General features: G+C 42.6%; 1 protein-coding gene across 1 annotated transcript; it reads left to right on the forward strand.

Annotated features, from left to right (window-relative positions):
* Positions 1-687: 687 nt before the first annotated feature.
* LOC130131723 (cyclin-T2-like) lies at positions 688-17,132 on the forward strand. Its single transcript, XM_056301519.1, has 9 exons — positions 688-861; positions 1,522-1,603; positions 1,701-1,829; positions 2,072-2,132; positions 3,137-3,199; positions 3,600-3,645; positions 7,078-7,241; positions 10,946-11,016; positions 14,824-17,132. The coding sequence occupies exons 1-9, from the start codon at positions 704-706 to the stop codon at positions 15,883-15,885; spliced, it is 1,836 nt and encodes a 611-aa protein (XP_056157494.1). The 5' UTR covers positions 688-703; the 3' UTR covers positions 15,886-17,132.
* The last annotated feature ends 2,886 nt before the right edge of the window (positions 17,133-20,018 follow it).

The following is a 20,018-nucleotide window of genomic DNA, read 5'->3' on the forward strand; positions in this document are numbered from 1 at the left end:
ATATTCTGTTTTGTTACATATATCTGAAAGTTACTGAATACATATTCTGTTTTGTTACATATATCTGAAAGTTACTGAATACATATTGTTTTGTTACATATATCTGAAAGTTACTGAATACATATTCTGTTTTGTTACATATATCTGAAAGTTACTGAATACATATTCTGTGTTGTTACATATATCTGAAAGTTACTGAATACATATTCTGTTTTGTTACATATATCTGAAAGTTACTGAATACATATTCTGTTTTGTTACATATATCTGGAAGTTACTCCATAAGAATTCTGTTTTGTTAACTATATCTAAGTTACAATTGAAAGCTCTTATTTTTGCCCCAAAGAGTGAATAAATGCTATAATGCAATTTAAAATGCAGTTTCTACTGTTTCTATCAAATTGCAACCCCCTCCCCCAAGATCAGGTGGAGGGGTCCTCAGGGTAGATCAAAAATACGCAGGGGGTCCAGGACCCCAAAAAGGTTGAGAACCACTGCTCTAGATTACATCAGACTCGACGCTTTCCCCCAGTCGGGTGCGAGATTTGGATCCGGTGCTGTTTCCACATCGGACGCTAGCGGCGCTGTGAGCAAAGACGGGCAAAGTTGAGCCGAGTCGCGCGCGCGCGCGCGCCCGCCCCGCCCCCTTCCGCCGCCCCTCCCCCGCTTTCCGCCGCCGTCTGGGTCCCGACTCAATATCGTAATGGCGGTGCACCGGGTACCCTCTACGAAATGGCTCTTTACCCGGGAACAGCTCGACAACACGCCGTCCCGGCGCTGCGGCGTCGAGTCTGACAGGGAGCTTTCTTACCGGCAGCAAGCCGCCAACCTCATTCAAGATATGGGTCAGAGACTCAACGTGTATCCTTTTTTGTGAAACCCGGGGCTAGCCGGCCGGGCCGGCGAGAGCCGCTTTGCTAGCTTAGGAGAAGCCTGCCCGGCGAAAGAAGGCCGGCGCGGCGAAACGCAGATCGACAGCCGGCGTTACTCGTCAACCTTTACCGGGAAAGTAAATGTAACTGTTCGGTAAGCTTGTCCGGTCGGCGCACTGCGCTGACGTAGCCGGTTAGCCTAAACAACACCTCGTATTGACTATTGATTTGCTCCGGCTTAATGGCGTGAGGCCTGCTAGCAGCTAGCTTAGCTATTGTTTCGTCGTTTTCTAGCTGCCAACCCGTTTCTTTTGTCAAGTCTCCGTCTAAACCAGCTAGATTTGCTGGGCTTTTTTGGTATGGAGGTTATCGTTGTTCGTCGTCCAAAAAATCTGTTCCCGTGTTAAATGCGGGTCTTAAACCGACTGACAAGTTGATCTTTTGACTTGGATCGTGTCGGTAATTGTTGGTTTTATAGGGCACACGTTTTTCAGCCGTCCTCCACACCGCCAGCTTGCTGCTGTGCGAAGCTGTCGTCGGTGGCTGACTTGTCATTGAATAACACGTGTTTTTATCTAATGACGACTTAAGTTGTGGTGACGATGTCTGCAAACGGGTCAGCTGTTACGCCTTAACATTTCATTTTCAGCTCACAATTAGTTATAAATACTGCTATTGTATATATGCATAGATTTTATATGATTCACTCCTTCACCAAGTTCCATAGAAATGTAAGTATCGGACGGCCTACGTTGTGATCCTTACGTTGCATATATACCAGAGTTTATTAAAGAAAAAAAAACTGACTTGAGACGTTTTGCCTTTCAGATCATCTCCCAGACCACCTTATTCCTGGCAGCTAAAGTAGAGGAGCAGCCCAGGAAGTTGGAACATGTCATTAAAGTGGCACATGCCTGCACCAACCCCCAAGAACCCCCCTTAGATACAAAAAGCAATGTGAGTAAAGTAAAGGCTAACGGAATGCATGTCCCTCACCAAATGGCAGTTTATGTTAGTTGCGATCCAAAAATAACAGTTTCAAGTTCACACTTTAACATTATTAATGCTGTGTGGCGTAGAGGGCTGAATTTCAGGGTTTTCACGTGGCTACTTAAGTTGTGCTAGCCAGTCAGCTAAGGTGCCGTTAACTGTTTTTGGAAGATGTGAGATTCACGTAACACCTGTTGACTGAATTTCAGGCATACCACCAGCAAGCCCAAGAACTTGTGTTACTTGAAACGATAGTGCTGCAAACGCTGGGTAAGTGGTTCAGTTTCGGTATCAGTCACAGTGTAGGATCTCGTGTTGAAACGACTACTATTCACTTTTTTTCAACATTCTGATTTGCACGATTGTAGATTAGGGATGGGCGGTATGGCCAAAATCTTTTATCGCAGTATTTATAATTTTCATTCCACTGTAATGATAGACATTTAATTAAAATGTGTTTATATATAAAAAGCCTTTTCGTAATGCCCAATTTGGTTACTCTGTTGAATTGAATACTTGACAAGTGAAAGATATTTGGTCGGATTTATTAATTTTCTCTATTTGAACGCTTCACTCGAACGTTAAGATGGCCACATACCACAAAAAAAAAAGAAAAGAAAAATAATATCGGAGGTATGAATTTGGTTTGCTTTTTGCACCCGGGGTTTTTCGAGCACTGAACCACATATCTTGGTTCTTGGTCTGTGGGTGCCAGAAGAGGTTGCTCATATTTCCCCCACGGCCAATACGAGAAACCAAAAGTGTAGATTTAAATTGTTCGCACCTTTTGGAAAACTTATGCTAAGTTAAAAATTTGCTGTGAGTTTTGGGACTAGGAAGCCCCGCTAGCTTGGGATATTGCACAATATCCATAAGTCCCTTTCATCTGAAACTACATTGAAATTTCGACATGCTGTCATCTGTTGAGTTTGCACTCAAGTTGAACTTGTCAAGCATGTGCTCCACAAGAACAAGACTTCATAATTGGAGTTCTTGGTATTGAGAAACTAACATACTAAATGGTATTGCCAAGTCTCCACCGGTGGACAAGTTTCTGCTGTCACACAGTATATACTGTCATACCGCCCAATCCTATATTCAATTTTAGCGGGATTTAAGCTGCTACCTCATCTTATTTATTGCTGCTGTTCTTTTTTCTTTTTCTTTTTTTGTTTAATGTAGATTCACGTTGTGAAAGATGGTGTAACAGAACTCTGTTGGGTAATTACTGCTCAAGGATTGTGCCTAAAAATGGCTTTGTTCAATCTTCACAGGTTTTGAAATAACAGTTGAACATCCGCACACAGATGTAGTGAGGTGTTCCCAGCTAGTGCGAGGTATAAGCTTTCTTCTTGGCTGTTTTCGCACTTAAACGTTCCTTTTGAGGCGTTCATTTCCACATAGTTTGCCCCCCCTCCCAAAAAAAAGTCATTGTCTTTAAATGTAAAAATGATGCAGCGTACGTAACTGCTGTTTTGTCAAAGACATTTTATCCACCATCCTTAAAAACTAATTTTGTACCAATTTGCAACATTGAATTCCCCTTCTTTTAATGGTGAACATCTCATTTTGCAACAACTTTTAATTTGTGCAACCACATGTAGGCTATTGTCACATTAAAAGATTGTGTACCTTTCCCCAAGCACTGAATTTGCAACAAAAATTGCAACTTATTGCCTCTCTGAGTGCACTGCTCGGCAGTAACCAGACTTTTTTTTTTTCTCTCTCCTTTCACAGCAAGCAAGGATTTGGCACAGACTTCCTATTTCATGGCTACCAACAGGTTGTTATCCTGTCCCCCTTATTGCACTGTGATGGCACACACTATTGCTTCCTGTCCTGCAGGGCCCCCTTTCCTGTGTTCAACGCCCTTTTGGCGCCATGGTCCTGGGAACCCCCACATGGGGAAGTACCGGCCGGGCTGCTCTGTGCGGTGTATTGTACAAGGGCTCTGTGTTGGCACATAGGGGTTGAATGCACAATGTGGAGTGTAGTGGTGCTGTATACCTCTCAAGGTTGTTTGGTACAGAGTGCATATGTCTAAGAAACACAATTGGTAGCCTGAATATAGATTGCCACTAAAGATTGAAAAGATGTAAGCTTAGAGATTGTCCTGGTAAGTATAAGTAACTGTCCTTTTTTATGTTTTGATTTGAATTTTTTTGCATATTTTCCACCCCCCAAAAGAGCTAACAATGAAATCCCTAAACTATACTGCAAAAGTACTTTTTCTGTGGTAAATCATACTTTCATTCTATCTATAGAGGAAAAAAAAACACTAAATGTTATATATGGGACACACTTGTTGACAGCCATTTGACTTTGTCTATCCTTGACTGAGTTTCACCTGTAGAAGGAAGCTCAGTGAAATCAAAGTCGTTGAGTACTTTTCACCTCTCTAAACCATTATCAGAATGGCAAACGAAAAATCGTCAACTACGTTTTGGATGACTCGCTCTTGTGTGATTTCATCCAGTTCCTACATTTCTCCTTTAGAGTTCCCTCAGTATTTCAATAGTTGGCTTCTTCTTGACTCCGCGCCATGCTTTTTTGTTTTACGGCTGACCGCTTTCACTATTGTACACATTTTGGATGTTTAATTTGTCCCTCCAAGGGCATTTTGACTAACTCAGACATCTTTAATGTGTTGTTTTCTTTGCTCTAGGGTCTTCAAACAAAGATTTCTTTAAAATATTTTTTCAAGTTTACGGTCTTGTTTTGTCAGAATCGCAAGTCCTATGCGAGGCTTGTTTCCGTAAACGAGAAATCAACTAAAGACAAATCTTAAAATTTAAAATCTTTTGCTCGAAGTAAGAATCTTTTTCATAACTACTTTTTTTTTCTCCTTCATTTTCTCTGTCCATGTTTTAGTACCGATTTGCAGTGTAGTTTGGGATTCTGGGTGTACAGGAAATCAGCCGTAGAAATTTATAACAATAACCTAATCATTTCTCACAGTTGATCAGTGTTTCTCAATCTTATAAAATGTTCCAGGTGCAATATTACATAATACTCACCATAGGCTTTTCTCTCACAAACGTCGGAATAGTCACCATGATATTCCTTGCCCCACCTGGCATTTCTCATTACATCTTCTCCCTCATAATGTAGCTGCTGTCCAGATATAGGGTATATTTTACCAAGTAACTAAGTTGAAATACTCCGCCATTCGACCTAAAGGAAGCTGAAAGCGGACCCACAGGGGATCCTAAAATTGCGATGCCTAACCCAGCTTGTTTGGGTTAGAACATGTGAGAAAATTGTGTTTGAATATTAGTAAGAAAAGTGTTAAATGTGCTATGTGTAATTCCTTTTTTATTCACTACTACTACTTTCGGCTGCTCCCGTTAGGGGTCGCTACAAATCAAATCAATTCTATTTGTATAGCCCAATATCACAAATTACAAATTTGCCTCAGTGGGCTTAACAGCAACACAACTTCCTGTCCTTAGACCCTCTCATCGGATAAGGAACAACTCCCTAAAAAAAACCCTTAAAAAACCCAGTGGGTCATCCGTTTCCATCTCTTCCTGTCTTCTGCATCTTCCTCTGTCACACCAGCCACCTGCATGTCCTCCCTCACCACATCCATAAACCTCCTCTTTGGCCTTCCTCTTCTCCTCTTCCGTGGCAGCTCCATATTCAGCATCCTTCTCCCAATATACCCAGCATCTCTCCTCCAGACATGTCCAAACCATCTCAATCTTGTCTCTTGCTTTGTCTCCAAACCGTCCAACCGGAGCTGTCGCTCTAATATACTCGTTCCTAATCCTGTCCTTCTTTGTCACTCCAAATGAAAATCTTATCATCTTCAACTCTGCCACCTCCAGCTCCACCTCCTGTCTTTTCATCAGTGCCACTTTCTCCAAACCATATAACAGCTGGTCTCACTACCATCTTGTCATCTTGTAAACCTTCCCTTTAACTCTTGCTGGTACCCTTCTGTCACAAATCACTCCTGACACTCTTCCCCACCCACTCCATCCTGTCTGCACTCTCTTCTTCACCTCTATTCCACACTCCGTTACTTTGGAGTAATTGAGCTTTTAGCTTGGCTTCTATTGTTCAGCAACGTCAATAACATCAAGACAATTATTTACATAGGGAGGTAGCAGGTACGTAGCACATCAGCTGTTTATGAACACTTGAATTAAATATATTTTGCTGCAACTGCTGCATAATTTGCACTCCCAAGTTTTTGCCACAATAGTTTCTATTGAGAAACCGCTGCTGATATTTGTCATATTATGCTGCAGGAAAAGTAGAATATTACATGTAGCACTTTTAAACCAAGTCATCAATCATTATTTTATTTGCAAATTTGCTTTGAATAAAGTGAGTCTTAAGTTGCTTTGCAAACAATATTGAGGCTTATTGCCTATTTAATGCAAATGAGATTGAGAAACACTAATTGTATTTGGAAATCTGCCACAATTTTTATTGACCCGAGATTACTGTAACTTTAACTAGTTGTAAAAAAATAAATCTTTGGTTTACAGAGTGTATACATGATACACACATAAGCCAACACATGCAACATTTAGTAACAAGTTTTTTTTCATGATAGTCTTAACATTTTTCAATATTTAAATGGAGAAAGGGACGGTTGAAATTACTTTTGATAAAGCCATCAGTTTGGGACCAAGGTTTTTTTTTTTATTGCAAAGTTCAGAAGTGGAGTTGGACCAAGAACAGAAGTGGATTTCAGGAGAAATCAGTTTTGTCTCATTCAGACATGAGCACATGTGTAAGCTAATGTAGACCTTTCTCTTTTAAAGTACAAGTTTAAGGTAAGGGGTAAGTCGTGAGATGGTGACTATGTTCTTCCTCAAAAGATGGGTCAAGCATTGTGGGTCAGTAGTGGTAGTTTCCCTACTGATGTCTTCCAGTGAGTGTATGTGAGTGTGCATATCAGGGTTTGAGTCAATCAACTTCCAATTAACATAGTCAACATTTTCTCATATATATTATATAGAGTGTAAAGATAGGCTTGTGTTGCATGCATTGTGGTTTAAGATTACATTTTGAATTGGGTCTTACTTGAAATAATGTACCCCTATCCAAATTTACATCAGTGAGACCTTGTGAACAGAATGTGTGTGTAAAAGTGTAAAATGCTCGTCGATGCTTAATGTAGCTGTTGTCTGTGCTCATCGCCTTAATCTGCCACTAACAAGTGCAGCTTTCCTTGTGTTTCTTTTTTCCCTCTCTGCAGCTTGCACCTTACCACCTTCTGCCTGCAATACAAGCCCACAGTTATAGCCTGCGTCTGTATCCACCTGGCCTGCAAGTGGTCCAACTGGGAGATCCCCGTTTCCACGGATGGAAAACATTGGTGGGAGTACCTGGACCGCACAGTCACATTACAGCTGCTGGACGGTAAGAGCCAAAAGCATCTGCTCCGTGATCTGTTGTTTCCTTAAATGGGCTAAGGTAGTTCATGTATGAACCACTGAATTTGCCATCCTCCACAGCTTGCATCTGGCCATGCCTTGTCTTCTAAGAAAATTTTATTTTGACCTGTGATGCTTGTTCAGAAAGCTGCAGCTCGTCTGGTGTTCAACCGCCCTAAGTTCTCCCACACAACTCCCCTTCTCATGTCCCTACACTGGCTCCCAGTAGCTGCTCGCATCAAGTTTAAGACTCTGGTGCTAGCCTACAGGGCAGTGAAAGGAACAGCTCTTTCCTATCTCCAGGCCATGGTCAAGCCCTACACCCCCACCCACTGGTTGCCCCGTCGCTCAGAGGCCCTTGCTGCCGATCAACCCGGTCACGGCTCTTTTCTGTCCTGGCCCCACAGTGGTGGAATGAACTCCCCACTGATGTCAGGACAGCCGAGTCGCTGCCCATCTTTCGGCGCAGGTTTAAGCACTACTACCCTGTTACTTGCTCTTAGCACTTATTGTATTCACTCATTTAAAAAAAAAAAAAAACTTTCTTGCACTTTTACTTTAGCACTGGTTTTGCTCTTAGATGCTTGTTTAGATGCACTTATGACCTCTGATGACTAGTAGTTCTCCTGATTTCCTACGCAAAATGAACTTATTTTAAGTTGCTTTGGATAAAAGCGTCAGCTAAATGACTGTAATGTAATGTAATGATGCCCTAAAGATGACTTCGTATGATGCAAAGAAAAAATCCAGAATATTCTTTTGTTAAATGTCTAATACAATGTCAAATGCCACTGAAATAACGATACATACCAAATAATGAAATTTACATTATTTGATATGTATCATGTTTTCAGTAGTAAACCATGACCTTCTGAACCCCCTTGCCTCGTCAGGAGGGAAAAAAAGCTGTCCTCTCCTATAGTACTGCAAAAGTTACCTAAAGCCTCCTACAGACTGTGTGATTTGGGCCATCTCTCACAAGATGACTAAACGTGCCGATATCGTTGGTCGTGGCTCCAAAACAGCAGTCCTACGTCGCACTGAGACAGGTTCAAAGATGGCCGTTATTACGGTCTTGCAACCGAAGAGACACTGGGACAAATTTAGGACGACCATCTCACAATGTTACTGCTGCTATGACCTCCGTCTACTAACCAGCCAATCGAAATGCAGCACGAAATGACGCACTGATCAACGCGACACAGAATCTTTGCTGGCGTGAAACAGACTGTTGGTATCTGTGACCCAAATGCGATGGATTCAGTAAAATGAGCTGCGGTGACATTGAAAGGACTCGATTCCTGCTTGGCGTCATGTTGCTCTACCAGCGGCGTAGATTGATTACGTACGCTGATGACGTTTTTATGGACTTGCGTCGTAGCCTGTGATTCAGTAGGTGTTATCATACAGTCTATGTACATCAAACTTGATGTCACACCCAAGTTTATTAGATCCATATCATTCAATGTGGTTTGCAATAAACCTACAGGATTGCTAAAATCACAGTCTAGGTGGCCTAAGACAATTCCAGCTCTGAAACAAAAATTAAGATGCTAGTCCAGTCTTAGCAATGCAACGAGCAAACAGCACAGAGAAGAATGAGTTGCCACCAAAACAAAAAAACAGCTGATTTCTAAAGCAAAACGCAAATCGCCCTTACAAGTAATTACATCATCCCTCAAGCTGTTCACTTCAGCGGAATATGTTGACAATGGGCCGGGGTGCAAAACGTGTGACAGCCACCCCCTCCTACCACACAAAACCAACAAAATGTCATGTGCATCATGACAGCGCACCCGCTAGTGACAGACACTTCAAAACCATGAACAGCAATCATGGCACTTCTGGAACCCACCACCACAGAGAGTCATATTTTTAATAAAATACTATAGATTGGCACAGCAGCCTATTAAAGATCTACTCAATCCGCACTGTTATTGTGTTATTATACGTTACAGTAAATGTACATGATGGCCGCTGAGTTGGTAAATTTACAGATTGACCAGTAATTCTGCGTAATGACCGTATTCCCAGATAAACCTTAACATGTGCAAAACTGGCGGCAGTGGCGAGAATAAAATCAGTTGGCACGATGGCCTATTAAATTGTAAATAACTTAGCTTTTGTGTAGTTCTTCCTTTGCTGTTTAACTCCCAACTTTCCATTAAAAGATAATCTTGAAAATGGCGTGGATTATATATTTGCAACAACACAGGCGGTAATGTTAGGGCCCTGACACACCATGCTGACGGTCAGCCGTCGGTGAGTGTCTTGTGACCCTAGTTTTTGCGGTGTGTTCCATACCGTCGGCAGTAGTCAGACCCCTGTCGGCAGCTTTTCGGCCGATTCAGCATGTTGAACCGGCGGAGTGAGAGATCACTCTGACTGGCTGTTAAGCTTAGCGAATCAGTGCAGAACGTACATGCTAGTTGGCTGTTGCCTGTAGTCTTTGCGGTGTGTTCAAGTGCTACTTTTTGGCCCAGACGGCAGGCGACGTAAGGCGACACAACAGTTGGCCTTCGTTGCCGCTAGTCGGTTTGGTGTGTCTGGGGCCCTAACTCACAGCTTTCATCGTGAAACAACGGGCTAGCTAGCTACAGCTAGTTAATCAACGCCCCCCCACTAGCTTGTGATTCTTGTTCTCCTGCAGCGGGCAGAACTTTTCATAAAGGTAGTGATGACGAAGCCCATCCATTCGGGAAGATATGATTGGTCACTATTACTGACATTTGAAATGACTCATTGAATTACTATTGCTGGGTCCTCTGTAAAATTATACCTGGACAACCAATCACAGAGCTTGAAAGCACAGCATTTTCTTCCTAGCAGCTGCATAGGCAGCAAAATTCTGATGGGGAGACAAAGGGGCATCTTTTCATTTAGCCCTTCACAGTCTTAACGCAAACTGAATAGGCAGGTTTGAAGGGTTTAATTGCCTCAGAAACAGTTTTAGACGTTTATTTTCAAATTATAAATTGATAAAATAAAATTAGAACTGATGACTTTTTAATTATTATCCGTCCATCTGTTATCCAAACCACTTATCCTGCTCTCAGGGTCGCGGGGATGCTGGAGCCTATCCCAGCAATCATTGGGCGGCAAGACACCCTGGACAGGCCGCCAGGCCATCACAGGGCCTATTAATATTAATGATAATACTATAAATATATTAATTTATAATAGAAAGCTTTAGAATATCTAGAAGGCCCCGACGGTTGTCCTCTGCATGCTTTTTTATTTATTCGATCAGGAATGAAAATGTTTAACTGATTGTAATTTTCCTTTTTTCTGGTAATATAAGCTGTGAATTAGAATCAAGACAAAGGATCGACACAAGGAAGGGTGTAGTGAGATGATAAAAACCTTGCTGTGTGTTTGTGTGTGTATAGTATATAGACCCATAGGGTAACAGCTACAACAATGAAAATGTAAAAAGGAAAAATGTTTATTGCAACAAACTGTGTGCATTGAGGAGATCTTTTGCATCATCCGGATAAAAAGATGGGTGGGAAAAGCTGGGAAAATGTTCTAAAGGCAGAGAAAAGCTTCCTGGCTCCTCCTCTGCTGCCTTAATTGTAGTGTATAAACTGTCTTGTGGCCTTTATTTTAGTTATGACTCTCCCAGTAGAAGTGACTCAGTTCTCTTTCTGTTTCACCGGTCCCTGACATGGTTCTCTGTTGCCGCTGCAGAGCTCACCCACGAGTTTCTTCAGATCCTGGAGAAGACGCCCAGCAGGCTGAAGAGGATACGGAACTGGAGGGTATGTCCTACTTGGCTGTGGAGTGTTTCTCAACTTTCTTTGGCTCACGAGTCGGGACTAGAGATATACTGATACTGGTATTGGATATTGGGGAAATATCAGAGATTGTACTCGAGACAAAATCCATGAGTAGCTTCTCTTAAATAAAAGCAAAATTTCTTGATTTACTGTATTTTTGCCACACGGAAGCCTTTGTTTATTTAATAGTCGGGGGGGGGGGGGACTGATTCCATCTCTATTCAAAAATTAATTATTCTAAAATTAACGCTCTAAGTCTGCACTGTTAAGCAAAAGTAATGGATCAGATCTATACACAGTATCATGGTACCACAAGATTTCGAATCAGTATCAGCAGTAAAAAAAAATATCGGGGCCTCCCTACTGACAATCCCTGTAAATGCAGTGAATGCTACTGGCCATCCTCGACATAAGCGTGCACATAAGAAATGGTGACTGTGACACCAGATATAGATGTTCGTGGCTATTGCAGAGTTTTGATGATGAAAAATCATTTCATGAAAGAAAAGCTTATATTACAGAGACGTGTTTCCATATTTGAAATGTTTTTTTATACCCTGAGTTGATTGCAGCAGTGTAGTCATGTAGGGCTGTACATTAAATTTAGCACAGGTAAGGTAAACTTGAGATTATCAAAGTTGAGAGAGGTTGTGGTTCAATTCCGTTCGATCCATTTTCTTGAATTTTTTTCTATTGTCTCTGGATACATCCTCGAGTATCTATTTTCCGTCATCTTGAGATAACAAACGCATGATTTCATCACGAAGTTAGGGGTGCACAATATATCCGGTCAGTTTATTCGTATTGGCCAATAGTTTGTTAAGAATGTGTTATCAGTGTCGAGACGGATGTCAAAATTATGTCCGATGTGTTGCACTTATCTTGCAGTGCATCCGGAAAGTATTCACACTCCTTCACTTTCCCCACATTTTGTTATGTTACAGCCTTATTCCAAAATGGATTAAATTCTTTTTTTTTTTCTCATCAATTTACACACAATACCCCATAATGACAAAGTGAAAAGGTTTTTGTAGAAATTTTTGCAAATTTATTAAAAATAAAAAACTGAAATATTGCATGTACATAAGTATTCACACCCTTTGCTATGACACTCAAAATTGAGCTCAGGTTCATCCTGTTTCCACCGATCATCCTTGAGATGTTTCGACATCTTGATTGGAGTCCACCTGTAGTAAATTCAATGGATTGGACATGATTTGGAAAGGCACACACCTGTCTGTTGACGGTGCATGCCAGAGCAGAAACCAAGCCATGAAGTCACAGGAATTGTCTGTGGACCTCCGAGACAGGATTTTATTGAGGCACAGATCTGGGGAAGGGTACAAAAAAATTTCTACAGCTTTGAAGGTCCCGAAGAACACAGTGGTCTCCATCATTTGTAAATGGAAGAAGTTTGGATCCACCAGGACTCTTCCTAGAGCTGGCCGCCCAGCCAAACTGAGTAATTGGGGGAGAAGGGCCTTGGTCAGGGAGGTGACCAAGAACCCGATGGTCACTCTGACAGAGCTCCAGCGTTCCTCTGTGGAGATGGGAGAACCTTCCAGAAGGACAACCATCTCTGCAGCACTCCACCAATCAGGCCTTCATGGTAGAGTGGCCAGACGGAAGCCTCTGCTCATGACACATGACAGCCCGCTTGGAGTTTACCAGAAAGCACCTAAAGGACTCTCAGACCATGAGAAACAAGATTCTCTGGTCTGATGAAACCAAGATTGAACTCTTTGGCCTGAATGCCAAGCATCACGTCTGGAGGAAACCAGGCACCTCTCATCACCTTGCTAATACCATCCCTGCAGTGAAGCATGGTGGTGGCAGCATCATGCTGTGGGGATGTTCTTCAGCAGCAGGAACTGGGAGACTAGTCAGGATCGAGGGAAAGATGAATGGAGCAAAATACAGAGAGATCCTTGATGAAAACCTGCTCCAGAGCGCTCAGGACCTCAGACTGGGGTGAAGGTTTACCTTTCAACAAGACAACGACCCTAAGCACACAGCCAAGACAAGGAAGGAGTGGCTTCGGGACAAGTCTGTGAATGTCCTTGAGTGGCCCCGCCAGAGCCCAGACTTGAACCCCATTGAACATCTCTGGAAAGACCTGAAAATAGCTGTGCAGCGACGCTCCCCATCTAACCTTACAGAGCTGGAGAGGATCTGCAGAGAAGAATGGGAGAAATACCCCAAATATAGGTGTGCCAAGCTTGTAGCTTCATACCCAAGAAGACTTGAGGCTGTAATCGCTGCCAAGGGAGCCTCAACCAAGTACTGAGTAAAGGGTGTGAATACTTATGTACATGCAATATTTCAGTTTTTTATTTTTAATAAATTTGCAAAAATTTCTACAAAACCTTTTTTGCTTTGTCATTATGGGGTATTGTATGTAGATTGATGAGGGGGGAAAAAGGGATTTAATCCATTTTGGAATAAGGCTGTAACATAACAAAATGTGGGGAAAGTGAAGGGGTGTGAATACTTTCCGGATGCACTGTATATGTGCCGCTGGCGGCGATAAGCAGTGATAAGCCCCTTTTTCATCATTACAAAAATCGGTTTCACTTGAGGCAACTGTGTGATAGATGGATTTATTTATTTACTTTGTCTGGGAAGCTTTAAACTATCCACCTGTTGTAGATTAAATCTGAGTAAAGATGTTTGAAAATGTCACTTGTACATCCTGAATCTAAGTCTTTTTTTCTTTTCTTTTTTTTTTTTGTTACTTTGATTGCTTATACTCCATTAGTATGTGCCGTTTGAACAATTTAACATTTAGTTTGAAAAATTAACATATTTAGAGCTCTGCATTTGCATAAAATTCAGTTAAAGTATGAGAATATATCAACTTTAATGGTTGAAACTAAGGCATGTGGTGGTATTGCAATGAAACAAAAAATATCAATATTGTATTGGCGAAAATGACCACGAAAACTATGCTGTCGGATATCGGTTGAATATTCAGTGTCGGTTTAAATTCAGTGTCCTGCCATGAGGAGTTCATTGATCATCACATCACATTTTCCTTTAATCCAGGCTGAAATAGCTTCATGTCTTTAGGTAATGGATAACGTACACAATAGTGTCGGCTATTTAAGGTGGTTTGCCAGGCTCCAACTTTATCCGCAGTTCAACTAAAGGCAGTCTTGTCTGGGGTGTCGACAAATCTGTCCCTAGTGTCCTATTATGGTGCAAACACCAACTTTCACCCTGTAAAGTCTCACGTGGGCGGACACAGATGTACAAATACACATACAGGCTACCAAGCAGGCAGACCACTGAAAATGAAATAATGGGTCAATAAATCATCTCGAGAAAAAGGAGCTACATATACTTGATAGCAGTCTTTTCTTTTGTTCTGTAATTGATAACTTCTGTCTAAACATTTTCTCAATTTAACATTGGTGCCTACTACCAATTACACTGTCTGAACACTTGTGTCTCAGCTCTAGTTGACTTGAATGTTGTTAGCTCTTGCAATATAAGACAGGAAGTACTTTCTAAACTCCCTCCATGGGCACATAATGAAATGCTCGCAACATTTTTGGATATGTACATTTCCCATAATGCATTCAGTTGTGTGAAAAGACCTGTCAAGCTTTTACACCTGCAGATTTAACGTTAACTAATCAAATTCAGCCGGGCCAACCAAGCCTTCTCACCGGTGCAGTGGGAATAATTCTTATTTTTGCACAGTATTTGTTGTTGAAAATGTGCCAATAGTTTCGCACAGTGCAGCCCCTATCTCTTGCTTACTTGTATTTTCACCTTGTTTTGTAGGCCACTCAAGCTGCAAAAAAACCAAAGACCGATGTCCCACCGGTGGAGAGTGCCTTCCAGGGGACCTCACTGGAAAGCTTACCTGGTGTCACCAGCTCATTCTTTCCCTCGACTTCATCAGACTCGTCAGAAATGCCTTCCCTGGAGGCCATGGGAGCACCCTATGCTTCTTACCAGGCCGATGACCCCTCAAAGGCTTGTAACTACGACCAGTTCCCCATCTCTCATTCAGACTACGCATTGGGCAAACACGAACACAAAGCTGCTGTAGGGTCCAGTAGTAAGCACCAGCAGCTGAGCACTAACCCCTCACCTTTTGCGCGGCCACAGAAAGTCTTGACTCTAGACAAGTACAGAGAGAAACATGCGGCAGAGTTGGCTTTGCAGAACGGCAGAACAGACGAGCCGAGCGTGGACATATATCCCCCTGCTCCGGCCCTCACCACCCACCACCATAAGAAACGCTCTCAGTCACAGCAGCAGGCACTCCAGCCGGGGGACGGCCGGAGAGACAAGGGTAGCTCCAAAAAATCCCGCCTCCCTCCTGCCTTCACCGAGAACGGCTCCGCCAGCAGCGAGGAGCTCAAGATGAGGATCAAAGTGTCCTCAGACCGCCACGGCGACTCGGAGCACGGAGGGGCTCTTCCCAGCAAAGACAAGCACAAAGAGCACTCTGGCCATCGCCATGCCAAACACGGCCACTCCCATCCCTACTCCGTCAGTGGAAACAGCAGAGGCTCAATGGACAACCCGGCCTTATCCCTCCGAGCCCCTGGCAGCCACAGCGGTGACGTGGGCTCTTCCGGCTCATCCCGGAAGAGGGCTCACCCCGATGCTGGCAGCCATAACCACCACCACCACCCAACCAAGAGCAGCCGCAGCTCAAAGGGGGCCGCTGGCTCCTCCCACTACCCAGCGGAGGCGGGCCAGAGAATGGTGATGGAGCGCCACGGGCATGAAGGAACCAATGGCATGCTGGCTTCCAACGGCCAACACACAGACTACAAAAACACTTTTGATATGCTGGACTCTTTACTAAGTGCCCAAGCAATGAACCTATAAACCTCCAGAGGGTCCATAATGTTTCAGCAATTACATGTTACAATGGTTTAAAACAAAATTGAGTTTATTTCTTTTAAGTTATCATCCTCAACTATGTCTTCACTATCCTCCTAAGGCTGTCAAAAATAAAAAAAATAAAAAAACCTATATATATATATTATATATATATTATATATAAATATATATATATTATATATAAATATGCATAGAGCTATGTGCTACTAGCTTGCAACAAAAAGAAACACCTCGTTGACAATTTTGGTTGTGTGATTGGAAAAATTGGATTTTGAATTGTTCTCTTAACGGGAGCTGTCCATGTTTTTAAATGTGCATGTTTTCAATCGCAAAAGGGAAGACATAGCAAGTGTCTGCAGCCATGGTGACCGTTTACAGACAGTTAACATTAACGTATGTACATTTTTGTATGTTTAGACATTCTATTCCACTAAAAAAAAAAACTAAAAAAAAATCTCAGGTCTTGAAAACTTTTGATATAAGAAAAGAGAATCTTCCTCTTTGGGTTTATTACCTGTATCTGTGGAGGTGTATCACTTTGTCTTTGTTGTGACGATGACAGAGTTGGGTTGATGTCATAGGAGACCTGGTCGGCTGGGCTTGTAAAAGCGCGTCGTGTAGGAAATTGAAAAACGATATACGGCCGAGCCGGAGGCCCCTTACTGTATTTTGTTTTTAATGACGTATTACTGACTGGAGGAGTTTTATTTCATGCTGGTTGGAAGCAGCGGACAACAAAACATCCTTGTTTAGGCTTTGCTCGGTTAAACCCAGCAGAGACATGCGAGCCGCTACAGCGGGGACGACCCTTTACTGTATTAACTGTCCAGCAGGACGTGGAAGAGCCCACCTCGGAATCTAATGCACACACCTTGTTTTAGAGCTACAAATGAAGTTAACCTTTTACCTGCTGTGAAAGTGCATTTACGATATCGGCTAAAATTTGCAAAAAAAAAAGACAAAAAAAAGAAAAAGCCTTGTAATTGTACCTTGTCAATCGCTATTCAGTATGATGAATGTCTAATTAACCATCAGAAAATGAAGATCTCTAAAAGTAAAAAATGTATATAAGACTGTAGTTCTCAGTAAAAAAACAAAAAAAAAATTGTTGGCTTGTTGGCATCAGTCCAAACTTCCTTCCATTCAGTGTATTACAGGACCTAAAGCAGGCTGTATTGATGAACATATCCTTGATTTGTGTATTGGGAGCCCAAATAAAGGTGTAAAATTGATTTATTTTATTATTATTTTTGCACAGCAGCGCTGTTGTCTGCCGTCTCAATAAAGCCGCTTCAACATTTGATGTGGAGCGTTAAATCTCAGCCAGCCACCGTCGCCTGCAGTTGATTTGTCAAGACCACGTGGCTAAGCGGTCAAGCTCGTCTGCCACGTTTTGGGTTGTGTTTTCCTCCTCGGTGTCGGTTAATGGGCAGCAGCCTCCAGAATGTGCCCGCTGTACGGGTTGTTTTTTTAGTTTTTAACCGTTTTTTTGGTTTCCCAAACAGGTCAACAAAAAGGGAAAAAAATTGACATTTACAATGAGTTCTTTTCCCACCCGTTTTTCGCGAAGGCCCGCCCCTACGCTGCTGCCGATTGGAAGACCCGCGCTACTCTGCTTCTGATTGGCCAACGCTAACCTTAACCAAGCCAAAGGAATTGAATCGAGTGCAACTTGATTTGGTATATAACCCGAGTGCAACTCGATTATATACCAAGTCAAGTTGCACTCGATTCAATTCCTTTGGATAACCATGACCTGGATGAATGAGAACATTCACAAGACAGCCTTAACCAACCTAAATAAAGGAGGCAATTTAGTAACCAATCAGATGCACAGTAGGGCGGGTCTTCGCGAAATGCGGGTGGCAAAGAGACGAAACTGGTGCTTCTCGGACAACTGCCGCTAGGTGGTCTTTATGCGTGCTGAATAATCCAGGAAAGCTGAATCATCTGGACACGTTTACAGAGAGAGGAAGTGAGTGAGGAAACGTGTCTCTCAACAAACTTGCCCGGATGAACCGATTCAACTTTCTGTGACGCCGCTAGATGACGCCGTTGCGACGCCGCTGGCCGCCGCCATTTTGGACTGGAAACGCCGTGCCAGGACGTGGCGTGTTGACAAAAAGCTCTAAGGTCGTTCATCTGATCGGAAGCGCACGTTACGCACCCAAAATCGGCCAGTCTCTCTCAGTCGAAACAAAAGTGCAGTAGAAAATTTATCAAAATGAGTCATCAGTATGTCGCTAATAGTGACACTAGTGACGTCACCAAAATGTATCAAAACGGGTCATCAGTATTGGTATGTCACTAATAGGGATGCTAGTGACGTCACCAAAATGTATCAAAACGAGTCATCAGCATTAGTATGTCACTAATAGTGATGCTAGTGACGTCACCAAAATGTATCAAAACGAGTCATCAGTATTGGTATGTCACTAATAGGGATGCTAGAGACGTCACCAAAATGTATCAAAACGAGTCATCAGTATTGGTATGTCACTAATAGTGATGCTAGTGACGTCACCAAAATGTATCAAAACGAGTCATCAGTATTGGTATGTCGCTAACAGTGACGCTAGTGACGTCACCAAAATGTATCAAAACGAGTCATCAGTATTGGTATGTCGCTAATAGTGACGCTAGTGACGTCACCAAAATGTATCAAAACGAGTCATCAGTATTGGTATGTCACTAATAGGGATGTTAGTGACGTCACCAAAATGTATCAAAACGAGTCATCAGTATAGGTATGTCACTAATAGCGATACTAGTGACGTCACCATACTCCAATCGCCACTGAAGTTCCGCTACACTCAATAGCTGATTTGATACCATGGCAAAAACCAGAGATGCCGTTCAGGACAAGCTCCTTTATTTAAAAACCTTTTTTTATATAAACATCAACAATCGAACCGCAGCTTTGTGGGGTTCATTGTTTAAGCACGTAGGCTGCATTAAAATAAGAGTTACGAAGTAAATGTTGGCTTACAGCCTTCAAGTAGAAAGCAAAGCAGCCCCCAAACAAACAGTCATTTTGAATCAGGGGATCTGTGTGAAACGTCATGTGACAACAAATATGCACAACCGCGTGCTCTCATTTTGGTTTGCAATCTTTTAAGTGTGACTCAAATTGACGTGTTTTGGCATTTAAACAAACACACTGGCTGTATTGGAATTGTAACGTGCATGGCTAAGAAGACACGCTGGCCGCTGGTTGGCGGGTCTGACCCTTTAGTCTATCGGTTAGCGATGTCTCCTGCGGTGCGGGCGATGCGGGTTCGCCTCCCGGCCGCGGCAGTTCCTGTGGTTGCGTTGTCCCCCGGATTCGCTACAGAATAATACCACCGAGTTATAGAGTCGACCCTACTGCTACTAGTATTTTCAAAATGCGGGCGTTTATTTGGCATCTACGTATTAATTCTCGTGACACCCCTAATTTTATCCACTTTGTAATGTGGTTCTGGAGTTGTTTGGAAGAATGGCTCCCAAACTGGGATCCGGAGACCACCAGGGGGTCCGTGAGGCGTCTGCAGGGGTTCCCAGCAGAAGGACCGATAGGTTCATTTCCCCTTTATTACGCGGACCTCCAGGGAGGGGGTTATTTCACACAAACTCCTCTCAACCGGTCTCTGGGGTCTAGCTTGGAGGTGCTTGACATGGAGAGAGTTTGAGAAAGCCCGAGCTTCCATTTATATGTCCGATGCTCACTTTTTTGCCCCTCTTGGAAGCTTTGGCAAAATGTGACGTCACGTGACGTCACGTCTGTCTGTTGGAACACTGAATTTGTAAATCTGAACCCATGTTTAGAAAGTGTTTGTTGTTTAATAAATAAAATTCTCAATGAACGTTTTAAAATTTCTGCTTTGATTCTACCATAAATGTAATGAATAAGTAAATCGTTGTAATATTGTGCACATTTGTTATCTTTCATTGTTCAACACAGGCCATTTCGGCAAAGGTTTTAGATATATGGCAATAGAATAGAAAGAATATTGTTCTACTTTTGTGCGGCACTGTGTGGGCGGGGCCTGTTTGCTGACGTCATTAGGTTCGTCAGCTTCGGTTCAAAATGGCGGAGGCGAAGGGGCGCCTTTGGATTATTTTAGAAATATGTCTTG

Source organism: Lampris incognitus, chromosome 21 (genome assembly GCF_029633865.1).
Source record: "Lampris incognitus isolate fLamInc1 chromosome 21, fLamInc1.hap2, whole genome shotgun sequence".
Taxonomy (NCBI): Eukaryota; Metazoa; Chordata; class Actinopteri; order Lampriformes; family Lampridae; genus Lampris; species Lampris incognitus.

Excerpts from the sequence above, each read along its gene's own strand:
- LOC130131723 (XM_056301519.1), top strand. The coding sequence starts at position 704 with ATGGCGGTGCACCGGGTACCCTCTACGAAATGGCTCTTTACCCGGGAA. Across the intron at positions 862-1,521 it reads ATGGGTCAGAGACTCAACGT|CTCACAATTAGTTATAAATA; the intron begins GTATCCTTTTTT and ends TTTCATTTTCAG. Across the intron at positions 1,604-1,700 it reads TCACCAAGTTCCATAGAAAT|ATCATCTCCCAGACCACCTT; the intron begins GTAAGTATCGGA and ends TTTGCCTTTCAG.